Source organism: Oncorhynchus mykiss, chromosome 2 (genome assembly GCF_013265735.2).
Source record: "Oncorhynchus mykiss isolate Arlee chromosome 2, USDA_OmykA_1.1, whole genome shotgun sequence".
Lineage (NCBI taxonomy): Eukaryota > Metazoa > Chordata > Actinopteri > Salmoniformes > Salmonidae > Oncorhynchus > Oncorhynchus mykiss.
Window position 1 is genome coordinate 89,793,108 of NC_048566.1, and position 27,997 is coordinate 89,821,104.

Sequence of the window (27,997 nt, forward strand, 5' to 3'; positions counted from 1 at the left end):
TGTCTTCATTTGCTTTGTAAGATTTGGTTGGGTTTGGGCGAAGAGCGAACCTTGTCAACTGGAGTGAAAACAGATGTTAAATATGTTCCATCAAGCACATAGGAATCAGACCATAAATAACAAACATGATCCAAATAATTTGCTTTATACGTTCCACATTTCAAACTCTCTACATTTAAAACTTATTTGACCTTACTGTGACATTTGGTAATATCATTCAACTTGTAGCAATAAACAAACATGTCCTTACATTAGTATTTGCTTTATATTATTTTTGGTAAACGACTTTACATTTCCTCTATTGGCCAACTGATGATTCACAAACCATAGATCAACTAGTAGGTCCAATCTTTCTAAATACTTAAGAAATATATATATATTTACACCTAGAAAAAAGGGATGCAACAAAAATATTAACAATTATAATTCATTAAACTATTCCACAGAGGTCATATAACTTTCGAAGAATGGTGACAGTTACTGTGTGTGTGCTGATATTTCAAGTACTTGAGAGTTGCTTAAAAATAACACTGTTACAGACCACTTCCATGTGTATGTATCTGAGGGTCACTTCAATGTTATCTATACCTCATGAGGACTTATCCATTCCCCAACCTGTCAAGTGTCACTATAACCATCACTGTTTCAGTGTGGGTCCCCCTGAGACTGGTCCTGAAGTGGCACTGCTTGTCACCTGGGTTAGAGTCTGGAGAGAGGTGTACTACACATGGGAGTGGGCAGGGGGACTAGCACCAGTAAGGAGTTAGGCGTTCTCTTCCACTTACAGTGTGAGAGAGACAAGGGCTTGCATGGAGTCACATGACTGTTTCTCCATGTCTTCGGAGTTCACTGAGAAAAAACTAGTGCGGCGCTGCCCTTTCTTTAGCCTGTGTGTTGTCCAATAGAGAAGCCTGCTGAGATCTTCCCTGAAATGAGGGCTGAGGAGCATGTAGAGCAAGGGGTCCAGACAGGAGGGCAGGGGCCCCACAAACAGCAGGATGGCCTTAGCCACCTTAGGGCTGGAGAGCTGGAGGAGGGAGGGAAGTGTCACAGGGAAAGACAGGAGGCAGTTGGTGAAGAGGAGGCAGGCCTTAAGTTTGGTCACAGAGTAGTCCTGGACAGTGACTCCCTCTTTCTCTGCTGTGTCTCTGTCCATGTGACAGTAGTGTCTGGTATAGATGGCTGTCATCAGGAGGTAACACAGGGAGTTGAGCAGTACCAGGGCCGTGGTGTAGCTGTAGCCCAAACGGGAAGAGTGTCCGTAGGGAGAGGCCATGCAGAGAGAGAAGACCCCATACTCACCCATAGTGAGGAGAGGTAAGGCGGCAATAGCTCCAGCCAGGAAGCAACACAGAGCTGAGATACCTTGAGCACACCCCCACACCAATGGAATCCTCCTGGTCTCAGTCTCGGACCACTGTGAGCCACGGACAGTACATCCACGATATAAGACAACTGCCGTCAACAGGAAGACACTGGCCTCTGAGGAGAAGACTGACAAAAAGTCAAAGATCCAGCAACCTGGCCCACCCTCCCACCACGCACCATAATCAGTATAGTGGTCAAATGAAATGCCGTCTAGTACAGCCAGGGTGGCGCTAGAGACGCCATTGAGGAGGTGGACCCAGGCCAAGACTCCCAGTAGATGCTGGGTAGGAGAGATCGGGGACTTCGAGGAGAGGGCGATGGACACCAGGACCAGGGAGTTGGACACCAAGGAGAGGATGACGATAATCCAAACAGCGCCTCGCACCAGCCAGCTCCCAAATAAACTCTGACATGACTGGAACGGACCTGGGGACAAACAGTTGTCAATCAACTACCCCAGTATTAGATTCGTGACAGTGTCAAATGAAGTATGTATGGGCATGGAATCCACTACGGTCCTATAGAGGTACAGGGTGTGTATGGGCATGGAATCCACTACTGTCCTATAGAGGTACAGGGTGTGTATGGGCATGGAATCCACTACGGTCCTATAGAGGTACAGGGTGTGTATGGGCATGGAATCCACTACGGTCCTATAGAGGTACAGGGTGTGTATGGGCATGGAATCCACTACTGTCCTATAGTAGTGTAGTATTATGTCAATGCATAAGTAAGTTGATCTCATCAATGCGGGGTCTTTCTTGGTAGGGTGCTGTCACAACAATCCTGTTCATAACTTCAGATAGAAAGATCTAGAAAGACCATTCACAACGTAAAGCTTTTGAAAACAAACCGACAACTGTGTACCACCGCTTCAGCTGCGCGGGCCAGGAGTAACAATGAGGACTTAACCATAAACTCCAGGACTATCCTAATCTGCCTTAGTGTCTGCAAGAGCAGAAAGAGTCTCTTAACAACAAGGAACTTTGGTCCCAAATGAAGACCCAGCCGAGAAGAGATCAACATCCGACGAGCTTCTCCTTCACGTCTCTAAGGATTCAAATGAGGGTACAGGGTGTGTATGGGCATGGAATCCACTACGGTCCTATAGAGGTACAGAGTGTGTATGGGCATGGAATCCACTACGGTCCTATAGAGAGAGGTACAGAGTCTGTATGGGCATGGAATCCACTACGGTCCTATAGAGGTACAGAGTGTGTATGGGCATGGAATCCACTACGGTCCTATAGAGGTACAGAGTGTGTATGGGCATGGAATCCACTACGGTCCTATAGAGGTACAGAGTGTGTATGGGCATGGAATCCACTACGGTCCTATAGAGGTACAGAGTGTGTATGGGCATGGAATCCACTACGGTCCTATAGAGGTACAGAGTGTGTATGGGCATGGAATCCACTACGGTCCTATAGAGGTACAGAGTGTGCAGGCTTTTGTTCCAGCTTAATATTAACACACCTGATTGAACCAATCACATACCTACCTTGGGCTGGGGAACAGTGGACAGAGTGCTGGGGTCTGGCGTCTACCTCACTCTCCACCAGGAAGTTATTCTGGTCTCTAGCCTCCTCTATAAGCAAATGGTAAGTAATCATTACTTTCACTTAATACACCAACCAAAACAAAAAACATATTTCAAGGATGGTTTTTGAAGGTATGTTCCTTGGTTGGCTATGATGTGTATTTCCTTTCCAGTGACGAGATCTTTACCGATGTTCTCCGTTTTCCAGATGTAGGGGGACTTTGAGTTTTCTCCGGGTACAAAGGCACAGCACTGGAAGGCGTAGGGCATCACCACTACCCTGAGAACAATGCATAGCTTATGGTAAGACAGCTGCACGCAACCCCATAACACTTACTGCACTACTCACACACTGTCTCACCTTGAGTTGAAAACATTTTTAAGGGGCCCAGTTTAATCGTTAACTCTGTCAACTACCTGAGTTTAGGTAGTCTCTGGACAGGTAATGTGTGTCTCAGGGCAGTGTTGCCAGCGAGTCTGAGGTGTGTGAGGTCCTGAAAGCCTTCCATAGGGACGGAGGACAGCAGGTTGGAGCTGAGGTCACTGAGGGAATGGATTAAGAAACACAGATAAAGAGGAGATACTTTATTTCAATTGTATGTCTGCATGTCTATGTCAGAGTTTCTCAAACTCTGTCCTGGGGCCCCCCTGGGTTTTTTCGCCTAGCATTACACAGCGGATTCACATAATCAAAGATTGTTCGAAATAGCTGTGTAGTGTTCTGGCTGTTTTAAAGACTGTTCTTTTGTTCTTTAATATAATTTACATTTAGAGGGAATACACACAGACACACAACAATGGCAATCTTTTAGAGTAGTTCTTGCAAAAAATGTGTAATAGGGAAAAAGTTATGACATTCTTCGGGGAATTGCCAGGGACCTCACAATACCATATCACGATACTTAGTGTTGATACTATACGTATTGCGAATTCGATACTGTGATTCGATGTTACAAACATTTTGCTCACTATGTCTGCTGCAGAGGGACAAGAGAGATGCATGATAAAACAAGTTTTGATCAGTCATGGAAATGCAAGAAATATCACACAGTAAAGAGGCCTCATTAATGATTTATTTCTGGCTTTCATTATTGTCCTGTTGCCATCCTAAGCTAGAATTTGTACATTGTATTGTCAGAAATGTTAAGTGTAGAAAAAGAGGTCTGCTAAGAAGGGTGGGTTTCTTTAGGATTCAGATTAGGCAGAGATGATTGTAATGTCCAACTGGTTTAGTCAGGATGATAACACTGACATAACATCATGACACCCTTCCAAGACCTCCAATACCTCCTCATGTATACACCAAATGCCATTCTGTTTGGGCTGTACATTGTGAGATGAATTCCCCAGTGATTGGGTCTCAATGTAGGCAGCAGCCTCTCTGAGTTAGTGATTGATGTTTAGCAGTCTGATGACCTTGAGATAGAAGCTGTTTTTCATTCTCTCGGTCCCAGCTTTTATGCACCTGTACTGACCTCGCCTTCTAGATGGTAGTTGTGTGCACCCACAGTGGCTCGGGTGGTTGTTGTCCTTGATGATCTTTTTGGCCTTTCTGTGACATCGGATGCTGTAGGTGTCATGGAGGGCAGGTAGTTTGCCCCCGGTGATGCGTTGTGCAGACCGCACCACCCTCTGGAGAGCCTTGCGGTTGAGGGCGGTGCAGTTGCCCTAACAAATTGTGATACAGCCCGACAGGATGCTCCCGATTGTGCATCAGTAAACGTTTGTCAGGGTTTTGAGTGACAAGCCAAATTTCTTCAGCCTCCTGAGGTTGAAGAGGCGCTGTTATGCCTTCTTCACCACACTGTCTTTGTGGGTGAACCATTTCAGTTTGTCTGTGATGTGTATGCCGAGGAACTTAAAACTTTCCACCTTCTCCACTAATGTCCCTTCAATGTGGATAGGAGGGTGCTTCCTCTGCTGTTTCCTGAAGTACACAAATATCTCCTTTGTTATGTTGAAGTTAAGTGAGAGGTTATTTTCCTGCCACCACACTCCGAGTGCCCTCACCTCCTCCCTGTAGGCTGTCTCGTCATTGTTGTTAATTAATCCCACTACTGTTGTGTCATCTGAAAACTTGATGATTGAGTTGGGGGTGTGAGGGTCAGCGAAGTGGAGATGTTGTTTCCTACCTTCACCACCTGGGGGTGGCCTGTCAAAGTCCAGGACCCAATTACACAGGGTGGGGTTGAGACCCAGGGCCTCCAGCTTGATGATGAGTTTGGAGGGTACTATGGTGTTGAATGCTGAGCTGTAGTCAATGAACAGCATTCTTACATAAGTATTCCTCTTGTCCAGATGGGCTAGGGCAGTGTGATCGCAATTGCATCGTCTGTGAACTTGTTGGGGCGGTATGCAAACTGAAGTGGGTCTAGGGTGGTCGGTAAGGTGGAGGTGATATGATCTTTGACTAGTCTCTCAAAGCACTTCATAATGACAGAAGTGAGTGCTACGGGGCGGTAGTCATTTAGTTACGTTATCTTTGCCTTCTTGGGTACAGGAACAATGGTGGCCATCTTGAAGCATGTGGGGACAGCAGACTGGGATAGAGAGTGATTAAATATGTCTGTAAACACACCAGCCAGCTGGTCTGTGCATGCTCTGAGGACGCGGCAAGGGATGCCGTCTAGGCCAGCAGCCTTGCAAGCTTTAAAACGTTGAAATGTTTTACTCACATCGGCCACGGGGAGGAGGGGGGGCGCAGTCCTTGTTAGCGGGGCGTGACAGTGGCACTGTATTATCCTCAAAACAGGCAAAGAAGGTGTTTAGTTTGTCTGGAAGCGGGACTTCGGTGTCCGTGACGTGGCTGGTTTTCTTTTTGTAGTCCATATTTTCCTGTAGACCCTGCCACATTTGTCTCGTGTCTGAGCTGTTGAATTGCGACTCCACTTTGTCCCTGAACCGACATTTTGCTTGTTTGATTGCCTTGCGGAGGGAATAACTGCACTGTTTATATTCAGCAATATTCCCAGATCTCTTTCCATGGTTAAATGCGGTGGTTCGAGTGAATGCCGCCATCCATCCACGGTTTCTGGTTAGGGTAGGTTTTAATAGTCACAGTGGGTACAACATCTCCAATGCACTTCCTTATAAACTCAGTCACCGAGTCAGCATATAGATTGATATTGTTCTCTGAGGCTGACCAGAACATATCCCAGTCCGCGTGATCAAAACAATCTTGAAGCGTAGATTCTGATTGGTGAGACCAGCGATTAATGGTTCTAGTCACTGGTACATCCTGTTTGAGTTTCTGCATACAAGACGGTAGGAGCAAGATTGCATCGTGGTCGGATTTGCCGAAGGGAGGGCGGGGGAGGTCTTTATATGCATCGCGGAAGTCGGAGCAGCAGTGATCAAGTGTATTACCCCCACGAGTACTACAATCAATCTGCTGATAGAATTTAGGTAGTCTTGTTCTCTAATTTGCTTTGTTAAAATCCCCAGCTACAATAAATGCAGCATCAGGATATATGGTTTCCAGTTTACATAGAGTCCAGTGAAGTTCCTCGTGGTGTCTGCTTGAGGGTGAATGTACACAGCTGTGACGATAACTGACTATTATTCTCTTGGGAGGTAATATGGCCGGCATTTGATTGTGAGGAATTCTAGGTTGGGTGAGCAGAAGGACTTGAGGTCCTGTATGTTGTTATGATTACACCATGAGTCATTAATCCTGAAGCATACACCACCGACGTTCCCAGAGTGGTGTTTATCTCTGTCAGCGCGATGCATGGAGAAGCCCGGTGGCTGAACTGATTCCTGACAACATATCCAGAGGCATCCATGTTTCCATGACACAGAGGATGTTATAATCTCTGATGTCTCTCTGGAAGGCTACCCTTGCTTGAATTTCATCTACCTTGTTGTCAAGAGTCTGTACATTGGCGAGTACTATACTCGGAAGCGGTGAGCGATGTGCAGGTCTATGGAGCCTGACCAGGAGGCCGCTCCATCTGCCCCTTCTGCGGCACTGTTGTTTTGGGTTGGTTTCTGGGATTAGATCCATTGTCCTGGGTGGTGGTCCAAACAGAGGATCTTCTTCAGGTAGGTAGACGTATTCCTGGTCGTAATGTTGGTAAGTTGACGTCGCACTTATAGCCAATAGTTCTTCCCGTTTGTATGTAGTAAGACTTAAGATTTCCTGGGGTAACAATGTAAGAAATAATACATAAAAAAACAAAATACTGCGTAGTTGCCTTAGGACTCGAAGCGAGGCAACCATCTCTGTTGGAGCTATCTTGGTCAATCAAACATCACCAAAATTATGTGGACATCTGCTCGTCGAGCATCTCATTCAAAAATCATGGACATTAATATGGAGTTGGTCCCCGCTTTGCTGCTATAACAGCCTCCACTCTTCTGTGAAGGCTTTCCACTAGATGTTGGAACATTGCTGCGGGGACTTTCTTCCATTCAGCCACCAGCATTAGTTAGGTTGGGCACTGATGTAGGGCAATTAGACTTGGCACGCAATCGGCGTTCCAAATTCATCACAAAGGTGTTCAATGGGGTTGAGGTCCGAGCTCTGTGCAGGCCAGTCAAGTTCTTTCACACCGATCTCGACAAACCATTTCTGTATGGACCTTGCTTTGTGCACAGGGACATTGTGATGCTGAAACAGGAAAGGGCCTTCCCCAAACTGTTGCCACAAAGTTGGAAGCTCAGAATTGTCTAGAATGTCATTGTATGCTGTTGCGTTTTGGCATGCGCCAAACCCAGATTAATCCGTTGGACTGTCAGATGGTGAAGTGTAATTCATCACTCCAGAGAACGCATTTCCACTGCTCCAGAGTCCAATGGCGGCGAGCTTAACACCACTCCAGCTGACGCTTGGCATTACGCATGGTGATCTTAGGCTTGTGTGCAACTGCTCGGCCATGGAAACCCATGTCATGAAACTATTGACGAGCATTTATTGCGCTGACACTGCTTCCAGATGCAGTTTGGAACTCGTAGTGAGTATTGCAACTGAAGACAGAGGATTTTTAGGTGCTTCAGCACGCGGCAGTCCCGTTCTTTGAACTTGTGTGGCCTATCCCTTCGGCTGAGCCATTGTTGCTCCTAGACGTTTCCACTTCACAATAACAAATCAAAATATATTTTCTATTTTAGATTCTTCAAAGTAGCCACCCTTTGCTTTGATGACAGCCTTGCACACTCTTGGCATTCTCTCAACCAGCTTCACCTGGAATGCTTTTCCAACAGTCTTGAAGGAGTTCCCACATATGCTGAGCACTTGTTGGCTGCTTTTCCTTCACTCTGCGGTCCAACTCATCCCAAACCATCTTATTTGGGCTGAGGTCGGGTGATTGTTGAGGCCAGGTCATCCATGCTTCTACATCTGCATTGCTTGCTGTTTGGGGTTTTACGCTAGGTTTCTGTACAGTACTTTGTGACATCGGCTGATGTAAAAAGGGCTTTATAAATAAATGTGATTGATTGATGCATCACTCTCCTTCTTCGTCAAATTGCCCTTACACAGCCTGGAGGTGGGTTTTGGGTCATTGTCTTGTTGAAAAACAAATGATAGTGCCACTAAGCGCAAACCAACAGGGATGGCATATCGTTGCCGAATGCTATGGTAGCCATGCTGGTTAAGTATGCCTTGAATTCTAAATAAATCACTGACTGTGTCACCAACAAAGCACCATCACACCACCCCCTCCATGCTTCACAGTGGGAACCACACATGCAGAGATCCTCCGTTCACCTACTCTGCATCTCACAAAGACATGGCGGTTGGATCCAAAAATCGCACATTTGGGCTCATCAGACCAAAGGACAGATTTCCACTGGTCTAATTTCCATTGCTCTTGTTTCTTGGCCCAAGCAAGTCTCTTCTTCTTATTGGTGTACTTTAGTCTTGGTTTATTTGCAGCAATTCGACCATGAAGGCCTGATTCACGCAGTCTCCTCTGAACAGTTAATGTTGGAATGTGTCTGTTACTTGAACTCTGAAGCATTTATTTGGTCTGCAATCTGAGGTGCAGTTAACTCTATTGAACTTATCCTCTGCAGCAGAGGTAACTCTGGGTCTTCCTTTCCTGTGGTGGTCCTCAGGAGAGACAGTTTCATCATAGCGCTTGATGGTGTTTGCGACTGCACTTGAAGAAACTTAAACATTTCTTGAAATTTTCCGGATTGACTGACTTTCATATCTTAAAGTAATGATGGACGGTTGTTTCTCTTTGCTTATTTGAGCTGTTCTTGACAGAATATGGCCTTGGTATTTTACCATATAGGGCTATCTTCTGTATATCACCCCTACCTTATCACAACTCAACTGACTGGCTCAAACGCATTAAGAAGTAAAGACATTCCACATTAACTTTTAACAAGGCAGTACTGTACTGTTAATTGGCAGTACTGTTAATTGAAATGACTACCTCATGAAGCTGGTTGAGAGAATGCCAAGAGTGTGTGTAACCAGTGTGAAATGGCTCACTAGTTAGCGGGGTGTGCGCTAATAGCGTTTCAATCGGTGACGTCACTCGCTCTGAGACCTTGACGTAGTTGTTTCCCATGCTCTGCAAGGGCCGTGGCTTTTGTTGGGGCGAGGAGCGGGACGGAAGCAACAATGTTACATGTACAAAGCTGTCATCAAAGCAAAGGCTGGCTACTTTGAAGAATCTAAAATGTTACTCACAGGGTTCTGAGTTCAGTCAGCTCTAGGAAAGTGTCTGTTGGAACCTTGTGGATATGGTTTTGATGGAGGTGACTAAATACAACAACACACAAACTCACAAATGTCCCCTGGATTGTATTTATGGCTGGGTTGAGGACGAACAATAATGGTAACGAAACCACTCACATTTTCTGGATCTTTCTGCAACCACTGAAGCTGGGAAGATGCTGGATCAGGTTATGGGAGAGATCCCTGCAGGTACAGTGTTCATTATTGTTTATTTAAAATGATGTTTAGGATAACACAACAACATCTAATTTCTAAGATACGGAACCAAGAGATATTATAGTACCAAGAGATATTATAGTATCACGAGATATTATAGTATCAAGAGATATTTGGTCAATCAGTATAGGGACTTACAGCTGTATCAGGTTGGGTAACTGGTCACAGAGGGTACCTGGCAGTGATGAGATGTGTGTACCTGTGACAGCTCTGAATAGACAGAGAATTTGGTCATAGAAAGGACAGACTCAAACCACATTTACATCCACAGTTTTTATGCGAGTAAAGTCATATTGACAATTTTTTTTATATCACAAGAGCTGTGATGTAAACAGGACATTTTGGTGTAATTTTATAAATGTCTACAGATCATTTCTTCGTTCGACATGGTGAGATCTTTTTATGTCTGTAAAATTAATTATGCGGGAAATGGCGGTGGACACGACTTTACGATTTTAGCCATCACATCAAAGTAAATTTGGAGTCAGGCAATAATATGGTGTGTGGTCCTCCCACTACAACTCGGGAAACCATGCAGTTTATTAGGCTAAAGATTAAATAAGTTAGGATGAACTTGCACAGTGATGAGCTTGACGCTCCTTTCCAATAACTATTGATGGTCTTATAATTTTTTATTTTTTATTTATTGTTTTACTATTTTCAGTTTTTGTTTTTGGGGGTCTTATTCTGGTGACATGATGATCGAAGCTTGACTGCAATTTATCCATAATCATTTCTTCATGTAGACTAGCCAACCCGCACTGTATCTGCGAGCTGTTAGCACACGTGCCAAGACCAGAGTTGGCACATTTGCTATTTAACGCAACAGTTTTTGTGAGAAATGGAAATACATTGAATTTTTTTTCTTTTTTTTGGTACATTAAAACTAAAAGGGATACTTTGGGATTTTGGCAAGGATGCCCTTTGTCTGCTTCCCAAGAGTCAGATGAACTCATGGATACCATTTGTATGTCCCTGTGTCCAGTATGAAAGAAGTTAGAGGTCGTTTTGTAAGCCAATGCTAACTAGCATTAGCACAATTAATGGAGTCTATTGGTATCTGCTAACATGCTAGTTAACAAGTTCCTTCAAACTGCACGCAAAGACATAAATGGTATCCACAAGTTCATCTGACCTTGGGGAAGTAGGTAAAGGGCCTCATTGCCAAAATCCAGAAGTGAAAAAAGTGCATTAAGTGTGCATTACTTCATAACGCACTGGTTTTTATCCGCAACAAGTCCATTTGGTGGAAACTGCACATTTTTTATTTTATGTGGATTCTAGAATATTCGCATGAAAATCTGTCTGCAATTGGATGGAAATCTAGCTAATGTGCTGAATCTGATTCATGAGAGCTGGGGTGTATTTAGGGACTTTTGAGGACTGAGACTTACAGGGTTTCCAAACTGTTTGTGCCAGTGAGGTCTGGAAACTCTGTGATATCTGTGGCTCCGTTGAGTGATCTATACAATAACAAAAAAGACGGACAAAAATTTGAAAATCACACCTGCTTAGCTTTCTTCAATTTTCATCTACTTCTTCTCAAATGAGGTAGGACAGAATGAAGAGGGATAATGGAGACTTACAGCATCCGTAGCGCTGGTAAATGCTGGAAAGCTGATTTGCCTACAAACTGGATGGGATTGTTGTAGAAGTATCTGTTAGAGAGGAAATAGAGCGCTATTGTCCGCGGGATCAAAATTACCTCACTCATCGAATCATTGTGAATCGATCATAATGATTGATTACTTATTCACGATCAACTTCACCTCAGGACGTTGACGCAAGAGCACCTACATTGTGTCGAGGGTCGGGTTTCCCACGAAGGCTTCCTCTGGGACAGATCTGATGTTGTTGCTATGGAAACTCCTTGGGGGCAAATATTTCAGATTTAAGATAACTGAAAATGTGATTTGTTCTATAAGTGGCAGCACTGGAGTGTAATGAGTTTCACTCACAGCTCTTTGAGGTTAGGGAGGGCTCTGATGGCTGTGGGAAACATGGCAAGGTCGTTGTAGTTCAAATCTCTGAGGGTCGGGGGAAAAAAGGAACACATTAATTATTACAGTTGTCTGCACTGATACAGTAACTTCCCTTATTCTACTTTCATGTCAAGAATTCATGGCTGCAGTGAAGTACAGAAAGGTTCCAGACCCTCTATCTCTGTCCAGAGTTTATACCACTCATATTAGAGCCTCTTTCTCACATGAGGCTGCTTCCTGTTTGTCCAAACTAGATGCCTAGGAACCTATAGGTCTATGCTAAGAACTGTCAGGTCCGGAGGATTTACAGTAGTTTACAACCCTGCCTGCTCCTTCGTGGGCAGGGGACTATTGTACTGCTAAATATGATTTACACACATCAAGTACAGGGGGGGTTTCCTGGAACCAAGTGAGGAACCATGTGAGGACATGAAGTGCCTTCAGAAAGTATTCATACCTCTTGACTTATTCCACATTTTGTTGTCTTACAGCCTGAATTAAATAGATATAGATATATATATTAAATAGATAATCTTTTTAATACCCCATAATGACACATATTTTTTGACATTTTTGCAAATGTATTGAAAATGAAATATCTCATTTACATAAGTATTCACACCGCTGAGTCAATACTTTGTAGAAGCAACTTTGGCAGCGATTACAGCTGTGACTCTAAGAGCTTTCAACACCTGGATTGTGCAACATTTGCCCATTATTCTTTTAGAAATTCTACAAGCTCTGTCAAATTGATTGTTGATCATTGCAAGGCAACCATTTTCAGGTCTTGTCATAGATTTCCAAGTAGATTTAAATCAAAACTAACTCTGCCACTCAGGAACATTCACTGTCTTCTTGGTAAGCAACTCCAGTGTAGATTTGGCCTTGTGTTTTAGGCTATTGTCCTGTTGAAAGGTGAATTCATCTCCCAGTGTCTGGTGGAAAGCAGACTGAACCAGGTTTTCTCGAGGACAATGATCACCAACCAGTCGACCACAGGGCATTCCTAGTCGATCACCAAATATGTTGAAAAGCCAACGATAAAGGCATAAAGGCTTGCGCTCCTTTTGTGTGTGTGGCGGACAGTGTTCCCATTTTTAACCATTTTATTTGTCTGAAAAGATGCCTACAGACCGGGAGGTCTGTGGCTAAATCGAGTACGCCTACCTCACTGGCCAATTGGATAGCTCAAATCACCATGCCTACAGCGTCCACGACCCCAGCTACATCAAAGTTTGATACTGGTCTACTTGAGATTTCATAACTTTAAAACCATTACCGACCAGAGAGACTGTCAAAGAATACAGCTGAGTCCTTTCCGTTTTTAAGAGTCAGTTGATGTCTAAGTATTTATTCAGCACTGCCAACACTGTTTTTATTCAACACTATTTATTACAAAACATAAAACACGCTTCACCCTAGTTACACTCGCGCTGCGGGTGCAATGAATGAGTAGCCAAGTGTTTCAGTTAATTGTATTATTATTAGCAGCTCGTTGTGTCTATTTTAATATCTAGCAATATTTCACTTTCTCTGGTCATAGGAGAACAACATGAACCCCTCTCTCTGGTCAGTCTCACCAGAGGAAAGGAAGGAGAGAGCAGGGACCGTGATGGGCAGACCCTCTGCTGCTCTCTCCCTACCTCCGCTGAGACTAATGCCATGTTCAAAACAACTGGGGACTTGGAAATCTCCGACTTCAGTGCATTCATGACAACTGGAAACTCTGAAAAATAATTTTGAAGGGTCATCCATCTCAGTCAAGTCGGAAACATAGGCATCTTTCTAGAGCGCCTACTTTCTCTACCTGAACATCACTGATGTCATGACTTGATCTCGTTCAGAGTTCCCAGCTGTCATAAAAGCTCCATGACCATTAGATGCAGGTACCATCAGTTCAGTAAAATAAAAAAAAACTAATGATTTCAACATATGCTCAGCTCTGCCTCGCAAGTGCTACACCAACTGATTTAAAAAAAAATCAAAGCTCCAGTTTTGAAATATAATAATGGTCTGAGAAAAAGAATGTTGTCAGTTCAGGCATATAGCCAATATACTCTGATAAAGTATTAGGCTTACTGCACAAACCACATTCCTACAAAACTGTTATATTAGGTTAATATTACATTTTAGTCATGTTAAAGAAAAAATGTGGCTTGCTTTTTGACTGTGAAGGTGATCTTAAATCAGGAAAGGTTGGTGCCTGTGCTTAGCTCCATTCCGTTTATTTTTATCCTGAAAAACTCCCCAGTCCTTAACGATTACAAGCATTCCCTTAACATGATGCCACTACCACTATGCTTGAAAATATGGAGAGTGGTTCTCAGTAACATGTTGTGTTGGATTTGCCCCAAACATAACACTTTGTATTCAGCTCAGAAAGGTGCTTTGCCACAAGTTTTGCAGTATTACTTTAGTGCCTTGTTGCAAACAGGATGCATGTTTTGCAGTATTACTTTAGTGCCTTGTTGCAAACAGGATGCATGTTTTGCAGTATAACTTTAGTGCCTTGTTGTAAACAGGATGCAAGTTTTGGAATATTTTGTTATTCTGTACAGGCTTCCTTCTTTTCACTCTGTCATTTAAGTTAGTATTGTGGAGTAACTACAATGTTGTTGATCCGTCCTCAGTTTTCTCCTATCACGGCCATTGAACTCTGTAACTGTTTTAAAGTCACCCTTGCCTCATGGTGAAATGTGTTTGAAATTCACTGTTCGACGGAGGGACCTTACAGATAGTTGTATGTGTGGGGTACAGAGATGAGGTTGTCATTCAAAAATCATGTTAAGACAGTATTATTGCAAACAGGCCATGCAACTTATGTGACTAAGTGGATCTGTGTTATGAGGCTACAATAAATGGGCCAATCTAGCAATATTTCAGATCTCTGCCTGAGGCATTTAAAGCAGCCCCCCCCCCCCCCACACACACACACACATTGTAAATACAGTAGTCAGTACTGTAAATATAGTGCAAATACATATCATGTTTTAAATGTTTGTCTTTTTGATAGCAGTAACTTGTGACCTACTGCTGTATCTTCCAACATGACTCTGTTTTCTATGGTCAGTAGTATAATGGGGGTTGTTAGTATACAGTACTGGTAGCCTGCATGTTGTTTGGCTATTACCCTGCTAACACTCAGGAAACATGTGCTGCTAGATTCAGGGTAATTGGTAGAGTGCTGCATCATGCGGCCACACACTGAGATGCACCAAATCGTTGAGTGATCGTTTGAACTGCAGTGGGGGCCGTCTTGTAAAAAAGGCAAATTCAGAGTTCTGTTCTGGCATGCAAATCCATAGCCTGGGTACCTGAGTGTCTAGCCTGGGTACCTGAGAGTCTAGCCTGGGTACCTGAGTGTCTAGCCGGGGTACCTGAGTGTCTAGCCTGGGTACCCCAGTGTCTAGCCTGGGTACCTCAGTGTCTAGCCTGGGTACCCCAGTGTCTAGCCTGGGTACCCCAGTGTCTAGCCTGGGTACCTCAGTGTCTAGCCTGGGTACCTCAGTGTCTAGCCTGGGTACCTCAGTGTCTAGCCTGGGTACCCCAGTGTCTAGCCTGGGTACCCCAGTGTCTAGCCTGGGTACCTCAGTGTCTAGCCTGGGTACCTCATTGTCTATGTGTTCAACAACAAAACGTTGGCTGAAGCAAAGAGAGACTGGCACCCAGACTTGCAAAAACATATAATGATGTGTGTCATCTTGAATCAAATAATTAATTAGTAGGTTATTAGTTCATTAGCTTTTTATAATCTAATGTCTCAGTAAATACCTGGTCATTTCTGTACCGTAAAAAATTGTGTCAATCAAGTCATAAGGTGATGAAGGTACATTTGAGATAGAGGTGAACTCACAGAGTCTCCAGGCTGAGAAGCCCATCAAAACACCTATCACCCAACGACTGGATTTGGTTGTTATGGAGATGCCTAGGAAGAGATGCATGGAAAGATATCAAAAGAGTGTGAAGACCCAATAACGCCCTGCAGGGTTCTACACATTGGTAGAAAGGAAGTAGGTATGCGTAGGAGCAAAAGAGAGAGAAGGTAGAAAACAAAGAACATTGAAAGACGGAGAGAGCAAGGCTTCCCCTTAAACAACAAAAACAAATGATATAACAACCAACCGTTGGTCAATCCAACCATGCTACTCACAGGACCACCAGACTGGTGAGATTGGCGAAAGCATGGTCTGGGATGTGGGTGATGCTGTTGAGGGCCAGGGTCACTGCCTGCAGGGTTGGCAGGATGGCCAGTGCATGGACGGGCACCTCCGTTAGGGTATTATCATCCAGCCACAGGTGGCGTAAGCACGCCAGGCCCCTAAAGGAGCTCTCAGGAACACTGGCAATTTCGTTGGCATCTAACCGCCTGACAGAGAGGAAGAGTTGCAGACAGTGTCCCATACATTCAGATTTTCCTTGAAAATACAGTAATCAATTACATTCAAAGTGCATTTTTAAGAATTCTCAAGTTATTTATTTTATTCATTAACATTTATCTGTTCATTTAGATTAATTTCACAAACAAATTCATGCACCATCTACTTGTTCTATAAATACATGCTTTTACATGGCACATGTATGTCCAGTACATTAATGTAAAACATTTATATTGAAAGGTAGAAAATAAAGTTGTTTGGAAAACACAAAATAAATGTAGACCTTGTGCTTTAATTAATTTCTCATATTAAACAGCATCTCCAAGCTGCTTTTTATTCAAGAGAGACATCCTCGATCAGGGAGGTCTGTGCATTCTTTGGGTGCATGGTAGTAATTTCTGATGTTGACATTCGCTGTAGGGACTTAGCTGTCTGACAAAGGGTCCTGGCACCACCACAAGCAGACAGCTTACTTGAGGTCATCCTTTGTCTGTCTGTCTAACGTGTGAACTTCAGATTGGTATGTCTAAACAACATGGATAGCTATTTACTCCAGCCAGAGCGTTCAAACACGAGCCTGATTGAGATGTGGAGGACAGAGGATCAGGTAAACATGTTTAGGGATGCCTCAGGGCTCAGTGTAACAACAGTTCATTTTGTAAGAGGATAATGACGGAGTGAGTTTCGTGTGTGTGGGGGGCGGCAGGTAGCCTGGTTAAGAGCATTAGGCCAGTGACCGAAAGGTCGGTGGTTCGAATTCCCGAGCCAACTAGGTGAAAAATCTGTCAATGTGACCTTGAGCGAGACACTTAACCCTAGTCCCCCTGGATAAGAGGATCTGCTAAAACATGTGTGTGGCTATAATCCATTAGACTTTTCGTGGTTCTACATCATTTCGATTATAACATATTAAAGCTACTGAACTTTCAATATTAAGTGTAACTGAAGGTCGGTGTGTATGTGTGTGGCAGAGAGAAAACATTCCCACATTACCAACATTGTGCCATGTTTACAAATGACATGGACAATTACATTTGTGGCTCTCTAAGTGGCCTTAACCACAAATGTTTTCATTGAATGTTGCATTGTGTTTTCTGTGTCTGGAGAATAATACTTCCAAACAGTGAGAGCATAAACCAAACATATGAAATAAACCTGAAAATTCAGCTTAGCGTCAAATAAGGTCCATCTATCATCAGTGACTGTCAAAATTCCTTAATACTACAAGGAGCCCCTTTTTTCAGATGGAATGTCACAAAATAAGCTATTGGCGAAGGCTAAGACTGTGGACAGATGTACCAAGACTATAGAGTTAGAGGACAGACATAGGCAGCGCCATTGAGGACCATTTTAAGTTGTCAACTGGGTGGGACATCCTATGGGTTAAGGAACGATCACATAATTCCATCCAGGTCACCAGGAGGGATCAGCCAATGAATTATGAGGAAACATTCCAGAACGGCAGGTGGTAAAAAAATGTCTTTGTACCTGTTCAAACACACTATGTGGCAGTGTGGACCCTTTCAGTTTGTTTACCAACTCATAGAAGTAGTAGAAGAAAATGGACTACTTAGAAAGGGAGATGGCCTCAATGGCGCTGCCCGTGCTCTCACAGACAACGATGCAATGTCTATCCAATGTCTATGGTAAAGACTCAATATGGTGGCATTTCTCTCCTCCTCTCCTTCCTCTATTCCCTGCTCAGCTCCTTCTCGAACTGCGCTGCAGAGGGGGATATATTCAGGTGGGCATCATACAGAGAAAACTAACTGGGTCTTGAATTAGCTAGTGTCATCTTGTGCATGTGTTCAGTTGTTCAGATATACTCACAGAGACTGTAGGTTCCTCAGGTACTCAAGAGCCTTGCTGGGAACCTGCTTTAGGTGATTGTTCTGTAGCATTCTGTTCAGAAAGACAGAAGGTATTAATTCACAAAGATGCAAGTTTTTAGGAATTGATCATGTATGTGTGAGCTAGTAAAATATGACTTACAGTACTTTGAGATTGAAGAGGCCAGAGAAAGCCCCTTCAGGGATGTCTGTTAGGTAATTTCCTGCGAGTCGTCTGCTGGGTGAGAAGCAGACGAAAGATACAAATGACGATATGGGTGTGGGAAATACACGTGTACACATACTCATACACACTGTACTACATTACAGATTATTATTTGTTAACAACTGAACTTCCACTGATTCCCCCGGCACCAGTTTATTTAATTAATAAGCCAACCAGGCACCATAAACTGTAACCTGAGCCTGTTGTTTCTGAATTTCAATTTCCTGACTCCCTTTCAACAGCTCCAACAGAAAGCTGTTTCCTACATGGGCAAGTAAAGAGAATGGAGTCTAATGTTAACATCATTACTTCTGAATCCCGGTCCATTCTGATAGCACATCTATCGAGCCACATTGATCTGTCTGTTTTGTGTTTGTCTCTTACCCCATATTTACTGTCTGGTTCAAACTACATGTAGACTAGAGAGGGGGTTTTCAGCAGTGAGCAAACACTAACTCTGGGTTCTTTACTTGGGGATTTATTACAGACAATTTGGGGACCAGTGTAATACTCTTCAGCAGTCAGCATCAGACCAGAGACATTTTCCAACAGAGAAATCTAATCTCCAGGAAGGACGAAGCTTAAACTCTCAAACTCCTACTAAAGAGGGGTGCCATCTGTCCTAGACTAATACTCACAGCTCTTGGAGGAAGTGTAGGTTGGAGAGGGCTCTGTTGGGCAGCAGGGTGAGGTTGTTCATACTCAGATCACTGATGGAAGAACACAGAACAGTAACAGTTTGTTACACAGTAGCAGCAGCATCCTGTTTCCATTGAGCATCCTTGAGATGTTTCTACAACTTGATTGGAGTCCATCTGTAGTAAATTCAATTGACTGGACATGATTTGGAAAGGAACATACCTGTCTATGTAAGTTACCACATTTGACCAAGCCATGAGGTCGAAGGAATTGTCTGTAGAGCTCCGAGACAGGATTGTGTCGAGGCACCGATCTGGGGAATGGTACCAAAACAATTCTGCAGCATTGAAGGTCCCCAAGAACACAGTGGCCTCCATCATTTAAGGGAAGGAGTTTGTATCCACCAAGACTCTTCCTAGAGCTGGCCGCCCGGCCAAACTGAGCAATCGGGGGAGAAGGGCAATGGTCAGGGACGGGACCAAGAACCTGATGACAGAGCTCCAGAGTTCCTCTGTGGAGATGGGAGAACCATCCAGAAGGACAACCATCTCTGCAACACTCCACCCATTAGGCCTTTTTGTTAGAATGACCAGATGGAAGCCACTCCTCAGTTAAAGGCGCATGACAGCCCACTTGGAGTTCGTGAAAAGGCACCTAAAGGACTTTCAGACGATGAGAAACAAGATACTCTGGTCTGATGAAACCAAGATTGAACTCTTTGGCCTGAATGCCAAGCGTCAGGTCTGGAGGAAACCAGGCACCGCTCATCAACTTTCCATTACCATCCCTACGGTGAAGCATGGTAGTGGCACCATCATGCTGTGGGGATATTTTTCAGAGGCAGGGACTGGGAGACTAGCCTAAATGTATGCTTGATTTGAAGATGTGGTCAGAGCCTCCATTTGGATGGTGTGACGTAATTGCAGAGCCTCCAGAGGTCATGCAGAGGCCAAATCGGGCTCTGTACCGCATCGCCATGCGCCTCCCAAATTTTGTAACAATGTGGAGGGCTCTATATAGCTCTGCGTTAACATGATTGGTTGACTGTAGGTGGAGGTGATACATCCTGTAGAAAACACAAACTCACTTCCTTGACAACAGCTCTGCAGTGCTCCACGAAGCACAAGAAGTATCAATGCCTTGACTTCTGCTGAGGCTATATCACTGTAAATGCTGCATGGCTGTAACGAATGCGCTGAGAGTCGGGAAGCAAGTAAAGGGAGTGAGTGTTTAATAAATAAATGGCACAAAAAACAAGGAACACGAACAACGCACTGACATGGAACAGAGTCAATGAAGACGTTATAATAAATTAAATGAAACTTTCACGAAAATGTTCATATGAAAACCATAACTGGCATGCAGATCGGTAGAAATTGTAAGATAAATTGTAATTCCATATGAGTAGGTTGCCGACTCCTCATGTAGCCTATTACTGTCAACTTCAGGAGAGTAATGGCAGAATTTGCGAAAGCCAGCCTCGGTGGTAGGAGAGTAGTTGGGTCAAGTTCCGTTCTTTTTCTTCTGGTTTTCTAGATCTCTGGCGCCCTCTTGGGGCATTTGTCTTACTTCATCAAACCCTAAGCTTTAAGCATCAGACAAGCTCAATGCATATAGTTGATTTTATTAAAACACATAGGGTGTGTCTATATGGTAAAATTCATGTCTAAACATTTCGGCCAATCGACTGGTAAAAAGAACAGACAACTTTTGGTCGACCAAGATTTTTTTTAGTCGGGGCCAGCCCTAGGCTGAGTACTTTGTTTTGGGTCCCTTTGGCTGTCAGGCCTTGCAGCCTTGGGACCTTGAAAACTCATGTATTTCATGGAATAATTTGGTCAATATCTGGTATGAATTGGTCATAAAATGTGATATTTCCATGGCGTATTTAAGGAACGAGCTCTAGAAATTGAGACCACTTAGGAAAATAGTAGATACTGCAAAGGAATGTCAGCAGAAAGAAAGTTCTCTGTTCAATTCCTTGTATTATGTGTTGTAATAAAACACTGCAACACCAGTGGAGTGGTCTTTGGAAGTTACAGTCCAGCAGGCATATACTATCTCTAAAGATTTGGACATGGGGATGAGGGCTGACAGTGTCTGTGTAAAGATTTAAGGAGGGATTTGTCCCCCTTTTCTAGATAAAGGATGGACGATGTTGATGAGGCGTTGATTCTGTGTGGAGTCCTTAACATTTCACAAGTAAGACCCTCTGACATAAGCAAGGGTTTTCATGATACAAATCATGCTACTACAGTACCACTGTGTCCCTGTTAACCCCTTCCTCCCTAGACAGTTGTAATGTTTTAGACTTCTCAAATCTAGAACCTAACTTTCAGAACTACAATGTATCTATTTTCAAGCTTTTTCAAATAGTCGCAAGTCTAAAACACATAAACCCAGAATGTTCTTTAAATGTACTATCATGCATGCGCACATTCAAAAAACAGAAAGCTAACATAATGAGCCAGTACCCCAGTACACTTATGGTCTGGGACCAGAGGGGATGGATCGATTTAGATAGACTGTCAGAGATAGAGATAATCTGTCTGCTTTAGGCACTGCCGTACATGTAGCGTTGTACTGTGCGATGTTAAGAAGCCAAGGTATCTGTAAAAAATGTACATCATATACCAAGAATCTATACAGGTCTGAACTGAAAGAACGTAATTCTTCAATCTTAAACTTGATGGCGTAACATTTGTATAGATTGAACTCCTGTACATCAAAATGGTTGGATGTGCACTGGAGGAACATTGCATTTGTGCTGCTAAGGGTGAAATGTGAGAAGCAGGCAACATGACTGACAAAATCATTGTGTTCGCAGGCTTTTAGTGGTGACAGAGGCATGTGGCGGATGATGTCTTTCCCTTTTTGCTCTCGCTCTCTCTCCCATTTTCTTTCTTTCGCTCTCCCCCTCTCTTTCTTTCCTCTCTATTTTTCTCTCCCCCTCTTTCTTTCTTTCCTCTCTATTTTTCTCTCCCCCTCTTTCTTTCTCTCTCTTCTCTCTCCATAGTTCCCTCTGGTCCCTAACAAAGACCCCCTTTTCCTTCAACTTTCAGTTAACCATCTGCTATGTTGTACGTATGTCAGGAATCCATAGCATTTCCTATGAAAATCCCCCAGTTCCTGCATGGCTGTCTCCAGCAGGGAATGGTTTAATGAGCTGTCCTTTTTCATCCCTTTATTATGAACAAGCACAGTATGTATGAAGCAGCACGTACAGATCAGCATGTGTCTATTTACACACACACACACACACACACACACACACACACACACACACACACACACACACACACACACACACACACACACACACACACACACACACACACACACACACACACACACACACACACACACACACACACACACCAGTGGCGACCAGTAATATATATAAACTCATCAAAAAAGAAATATCCCTTTTTCAGGACCCTGTCTTTCAAATATAAGTTGTAAAAATCCAAATAACTTCACAGATCTTCATTGTAAAGGGTTTAAACACGGTTCCCCATGCTTGTTCAATGAACCATAAACAATTAATGAACATGCATCTGTGGAACGGTCGTTAAGACACTAACAGCTTACAGATGGTAGGCAATTAATGTCACAGTTATGAAAACTTAGGACACTAAAGAGGCCTTTCTACTGACTCTGAAAAACACCAAAAGAAAGATGCCTAGGGTCCCTGCTCATCTGAGTGAACATGCTTTAGGCATGCTGCAAGGAAGCATGAGGACTGCAGATGTGGCCAGGGCAATAAATTGCAATGTCCGTATTGTGAGACACCTAAGACAGCGCTACAGGGAGACAGGACGGACAGCAGATCGTCTGCGCAGTGGCAGACCACGTGTAACAACACCTGCACATCCGAACATCTGGTACATCCGAACATCACACCTGCGGGACAGGTACAGGATGGCAAAAACAACTGCCCGAGTTGCACAATCCCTCCATCAGTGCTCAGACTGTCCACAATAGGCTGAGAGAGGCTGGACTGAGGGCTTGTAGGCCTATTGTAAGGCAGGTCCTCACCAGACATCACTGGCAACAACGTCACCTATGGGCACAAATCCATCGTCACTGGACCAGACAGGACTGGCAAAAAGTGCTCTTCATTGACGAGTCGCGGTTTTGTCTCACCAGGGATGATGGTCGGATTCGCTTTTATCATCGAAGGAATGAGCGTTACACCGAGGCCTGTACTCTGGAGCGGAATTGATTTGAAGGTGAAGGGCCGGTCATGGTCTGGGACGGTGTGTCACAGCATCATCAGACTGAGCTTGTTGTCATTGCAGGCAATCTCAATGCTGTGCGTTACAGGGGAGATATCCTCCTCCCTCATGTGGTACCCTTCCTGCAGGCTCATCCTGACATGACCCTCCCACATGGCAATGCCACCAGTCATACTGCTCATTCTGTGCGTGATTTCCTGCAAGACAGGAATGTCAGTGTTCTGCCATGGCCAGCGAAGAGTCCGGATCTCAATCCCATTGAGCACGTCTGGGACCTATTTGATTGGAGGGTGAGGGCTAGGGCCATTCCCCCAAGAAATGTACAAGAACTTGCAGGTGCCTTGGTGGAATAGTGGGGTAACATCTCACAGCAAGAACTGGCAAATCTGGTGCAGTCCATGAGGAGGAGATGCACTGCAGTACTTAATACATCTGGTGGCCACACCAGATACTGACTGTTACTTTTGGTTTAGAATAGAGGTCGGCTGGTTATGATTTTTCAACGCCAATACCGATACCGATTATTGGAGGACCAATAAAAGCCGATACCAATTTTTTTTTTTATATTGACAATTACAACAATGCTGAATGAACACTTATTTTAACTTAATATAATACATCAATAAAATCAATTTAGCCTCAAATAAATAGTGAAACATGTTCAATTTGGTTTAAATAATGCAAAAACAAAGTGTTGGAGAAGAAAGTAAAAGTGCAATATGTGCCATGTAAGAAAGCTAACGTTTAAATTCCTTGCTCAGAACATGAGAACATATGAAAGCTGGTGGTTCCTTTTAACACGAGTCTTCAATATTCCCAGGTAAGAAGTTTTAGGTTGTAGTTATTATAGGAATTATAGGACTATTTCTCTCCATACCATTTGTATTTCATTAACCTTTGACTATTGGATGTTCTTATAGGCACTTTAGTATTGCCAGTGTAACAGTATAGCTTCCGTCCATCTCCTCGCTCCTACCTGGGCTCGAACCAGGAACACATCGACAACAGCCACCCTCGAAGCAGCGTTACCCATCGCTCCACAAAAGCCGCAGCCCTTGCAGAGCAATGGGAACAACTACTCCAAGTCTCAGAGCAAGTGACGTTTGAAACGCTATTAGCGCGCACCCCACTAACTAGCTAGCCATTTCACATCGGCTACACCAGCCTAATCTTGGGAGTTGATAGGCTTGAAGTCATAAACAGCGCAATGATTGAAGCATTGCGAAGAGCTGCTGTCAAACGCACAAAAGTGCTGTTTGAATGAATGCTTACGAGCCTGCTGGTGCATACCACTGCTCAGTCAGACTGCTCTATCAAATCATAGACTTAATTATAACATAATAACACACAGAAATACGAGCCTTAGGTCATTAATATGGTCGAATCCGGAAACTATCATCTCGAAAACAAGACGCTTATTCTTTCAGTGAAATACGGAACCATTCCGTATTTTATCTAACGGGTGGCATCCATAAGTCTAAATATTCCTGTTACATTGCACAACCTTCCATGTTATGTCAGAATTACGTACAATTCTGGCAAATTAGGCCGCCCAAACTGTTGCATATACACTGACTCTGCGTGCAATGAACGCAAGAGAAGTGACACAATTTCACCTGGTTTATATTACCTGCTAACCTGGATTTCTTTTAGCTAAATATACAGGTTTAAAAATATATACTTCTGTGTATTGATTTTAAGAAAAGCATTGATGTTTATGGTTAGGTACACATTGGAGCAACGACAGTCCTTTTTCGCGAATACACACCGCAGCGATTATATGCAACGCAGGACACGCTAGATAAACTAGTAATATCATCAACCATGTGTAGTTAACTAGTGATTATGATTGATAGATTGATTGTTTTTTATAAGATAAGTTTAATGCTAGCTAGCAACTTACCTTGGCTTACTGCATTCGCGTAACAAGCAGGCTCCTCGTGGAGTGTAATGTAATCAGTTGGTTAGAGCGTTGGACTAGTTAACTGTAAGGTTGCAAGATTGAATCCCCGAGCTGACAAGGTAAAAATCTGTCGTTCTGCCCATGAACAAGGCAGTTAAACCACCGTTCCTAGGCCGTCATTGAAAATAAGAATGTGTTCTTAACTGACTTTCCTAGTTAAATAAAGATTAAATAAAAGGTGTAAAAATAAAATATATATATTTTTAATCGGCCAAATCGGTGTCCAAAAATACCGATTTCCGATTGTTATGAAAACTTGAAATCGGCCCTAATTAATCAGCCATTCCGATTATTCGGTCAACCTCTAATTTAGACCCTCCCCCTTTGTTCAGGGACACATTATTAAATTTCTGTTAGTCACATGTCTGTGGAACTTGTTCAGTTTATGTCTCAGTTTTTGAATCTTATGTTTATATATAAAAATATATATTTTTTGGGGGGGCTTGACTGTTTTGCATGTTATTTTGGCATTAATATATGTCAGTACATATCAGTTTGCAAACAATGTAAAAAAAAATATATATATATATATCTTTGAGTTAATAAAGCTGCATACACACATGGTGTAATGACTTCTGCCGCAGTCTGTCCCTCTCCTTGTTCGGGCGGCGTTCGGAGGTCGGCGTCACCAGCCTTCTAGCCATCGCTGATCCACTTTTCATTTTCCATTTGTTTTGTCTTTGTCTTACACACCTGGTTTCAATCCCCCAATTACTTGTTCATTATTTAACCCTCTGTTCCCCCATGTGTGTTTGTGAGTAATTGATTTTGTATTGCGGTCCGAATTTGTGGCCTTGTATTTATACGACGTGTATTGTGATATATTTTTGTAAAATTGCTTTCATTGCTCATATCTGCTGTCCTGCGCCTGACTCCTCTCACCAGCTACACACAGACACTTTACACATGGCCCAAAATGCAGGTGTTTCAACCTAGCTCAGTGCATCTGTGGTGGTGGGGCAAGCCAGCAAAAAATAGGAGCATTGCGCCGTGATTGGTTCAGTGTTCTGTCATTCATGGGGACACTACGTCATTGCGAAGTTTATGCCCTTAGTAAGGGTAGACATCCAAAAATTCAGCCCTTTGGGTCCTGCCATAGAGTTAGATTACAAGTGCTCTTCCAATAAGGCTCAAAATCATTGGTCACAGATAAAAATGACATCAAATCACGTCATATGTACAGTAGCTTTGATTGGACTGTCAACATCTTACTTTCAAAGTCTTAGCTAGCAGTCATTATCATGAATCAAGTCGACAATCTACTGGCAAATCCTTTTTAATCCTTGTCATATGAAGAGAAATTATAGATAAAACGTATCGGTGCTCATCGGCCATTGGACATAAAGATTACACAACTATTTGGAAATCGCAAATTCAACAATGAGTTGTTTGGAAGGAATCAGTGGCTAACTGCAAGCAGTGCAAAGCAACCAGTAGCCTGCTTTTCATTGTCTGCTTATATGCCCCCTTTATTTATCCAATGGTTCTGATTTGGTGTACAGGGAAAATACTGTAAGATCAGGCTATGTTCTGCATTCTGTCCCTGTACATCTCAAAAGTGCTGAACACATAGTTATATCGTCGCTCGCTCATTAATGTCTTAATCAAAATTACGGAATGCCTCTTATCCGCTCATCATTACCTTATGCCATAGTTTGTACATCTCAATTGTCAGTAGAAACCACATTTGTTTAAGTAAGTTAGCCATATCAGCTGTTTTTTAAGGCAATAAACAAGGCTGAATAATTGTTTAGCTGCCCGACAAGGCTCCGCTGATAGCCAGGTGTAGTCGTGGTAAGGATTCACTTCATTGTGCTGGAAAGAAAGCTCACAGCTTTATGTAGGCCCTAACAGTTTGTGGGCATCGCCTGTCTTCATTATAGTTAAATTAATGTATTGTTTAGTGTTGTGTAGTGTCTTTGTTGGCATGCATCTAAAAACAAATCCCACCAAAAATGACATGCTAAAATCGCCACTGACAGACACACACACACACACACACGCACAAACATCAACAATCAAAAGTATGTCGTGAATGTTCTGATATTTGGATGTCATGTCTGTGACCTGGCTCAGAAAGAGGTCAGTCCTTTGGTCTTTCAACTCTTGTCAAGAACCATTACAGTAATCCTACTCAAGGCTGGCACTGATAGGGTCAGAGTGTCCTCACAGTAGAACTCTACAGACTTCTGAGAGAACCTGCAGGGTTGCTTGTTTTAGCGTTGGTATTTAGTGTTTTATCCCCTGCTGAAAAGACAGGTGCAAACGTGTATGGAGGACAGTAAATGTTACACTCAACAGTTGCCAGCACACGAACAAGTTATGAATATAATTTAAACTTACAGGTAGGAAGTAAATACGCTCAATGTTGACGGCAACTCCGCGAGACCGAGGTCCACACAGTCCACGCGCAGAAGCATGCCGTAGTCTTCACAATTACAAAGCGACGGGCAGCCCGTGTCGGTGTCAAGAACCCCGGTCCGTTCTGTGCCCGCGCAGTCGCCCACTCCAAGCAGAAAAGTGAGCATAATAATTGCAAGAAAACACATAATAACCATACACAGAAATGTTTTTCAGATAACACTTTGCAGTTGTTCAACTAGTGTTGGACTTGTCCCCTCTTGGATTGCTTTGCAATGGCTTGCCTGGCTAGAGTAAAGCAATATTAATGGCACCGCACATCATGACAAAGTCAACAATAATAGACAGATGTGGACAAAAGGCGGAGTAGGGAGGAGGAGCCCAAATTGTATTGTTATTACCATACAGTATTAATACCATGTGTCAGTGTGGGCTACTGTAGACTTCTGTAGATTGCTACCATCTCGTGGTGTATTAAAATACCCCACTCTTATTGCAGGCCTTCTTTCTCAAAGAATTGTAGAGCCTGATGGAAGCAGAGCTGCCTGGAGGTGAGTCTGAGATT

General features: G+C 43.3%; 1 protein-coding gene across 1 annotated transcript; it reads right to left on the reverse strand.

Moving 5' to 3' along the window:
* Positions 1-11: 11 nt before the first annotated feature.
* Positions 12-27,747, reverse strand: LOC110499401 (leucine-rich repeat-containing G-protein coupled receptor 5). Its single transcript, XM_021576530.2, has 16 exons — positions 27,415-27,747; positions 18,870-18,941; positions 18,169-18,240; positions 18,007-18,078; positions 15,951-16,166; positions 15,654-15,725; positions 11,777-11,845; positions 11,616-11,687; positions 11,405-11,476; positions 11,213-11,281; positions 9,957-10,028; positions 9,720-9,785; positions 3,326-3,451; positions 3,097-3,188; positions 2,870-2,956; positions 12-1,794 (listed from the first exon to the last, which is right to left on the reverse strand). The coding sequence occupies exons 1-16, from the start codon at positions 27,627-27,629 to the stop codon at positions 782-784; spliced, it is 2,457 nt and encodes an 818-aa protein (XP_021432205.2). The 5' UTR covers positions 27,630-27,747; the 3' UTR covers positions 12-781.
* Positions 27,748-27,997: the final 250 nt, after the last annotated feature.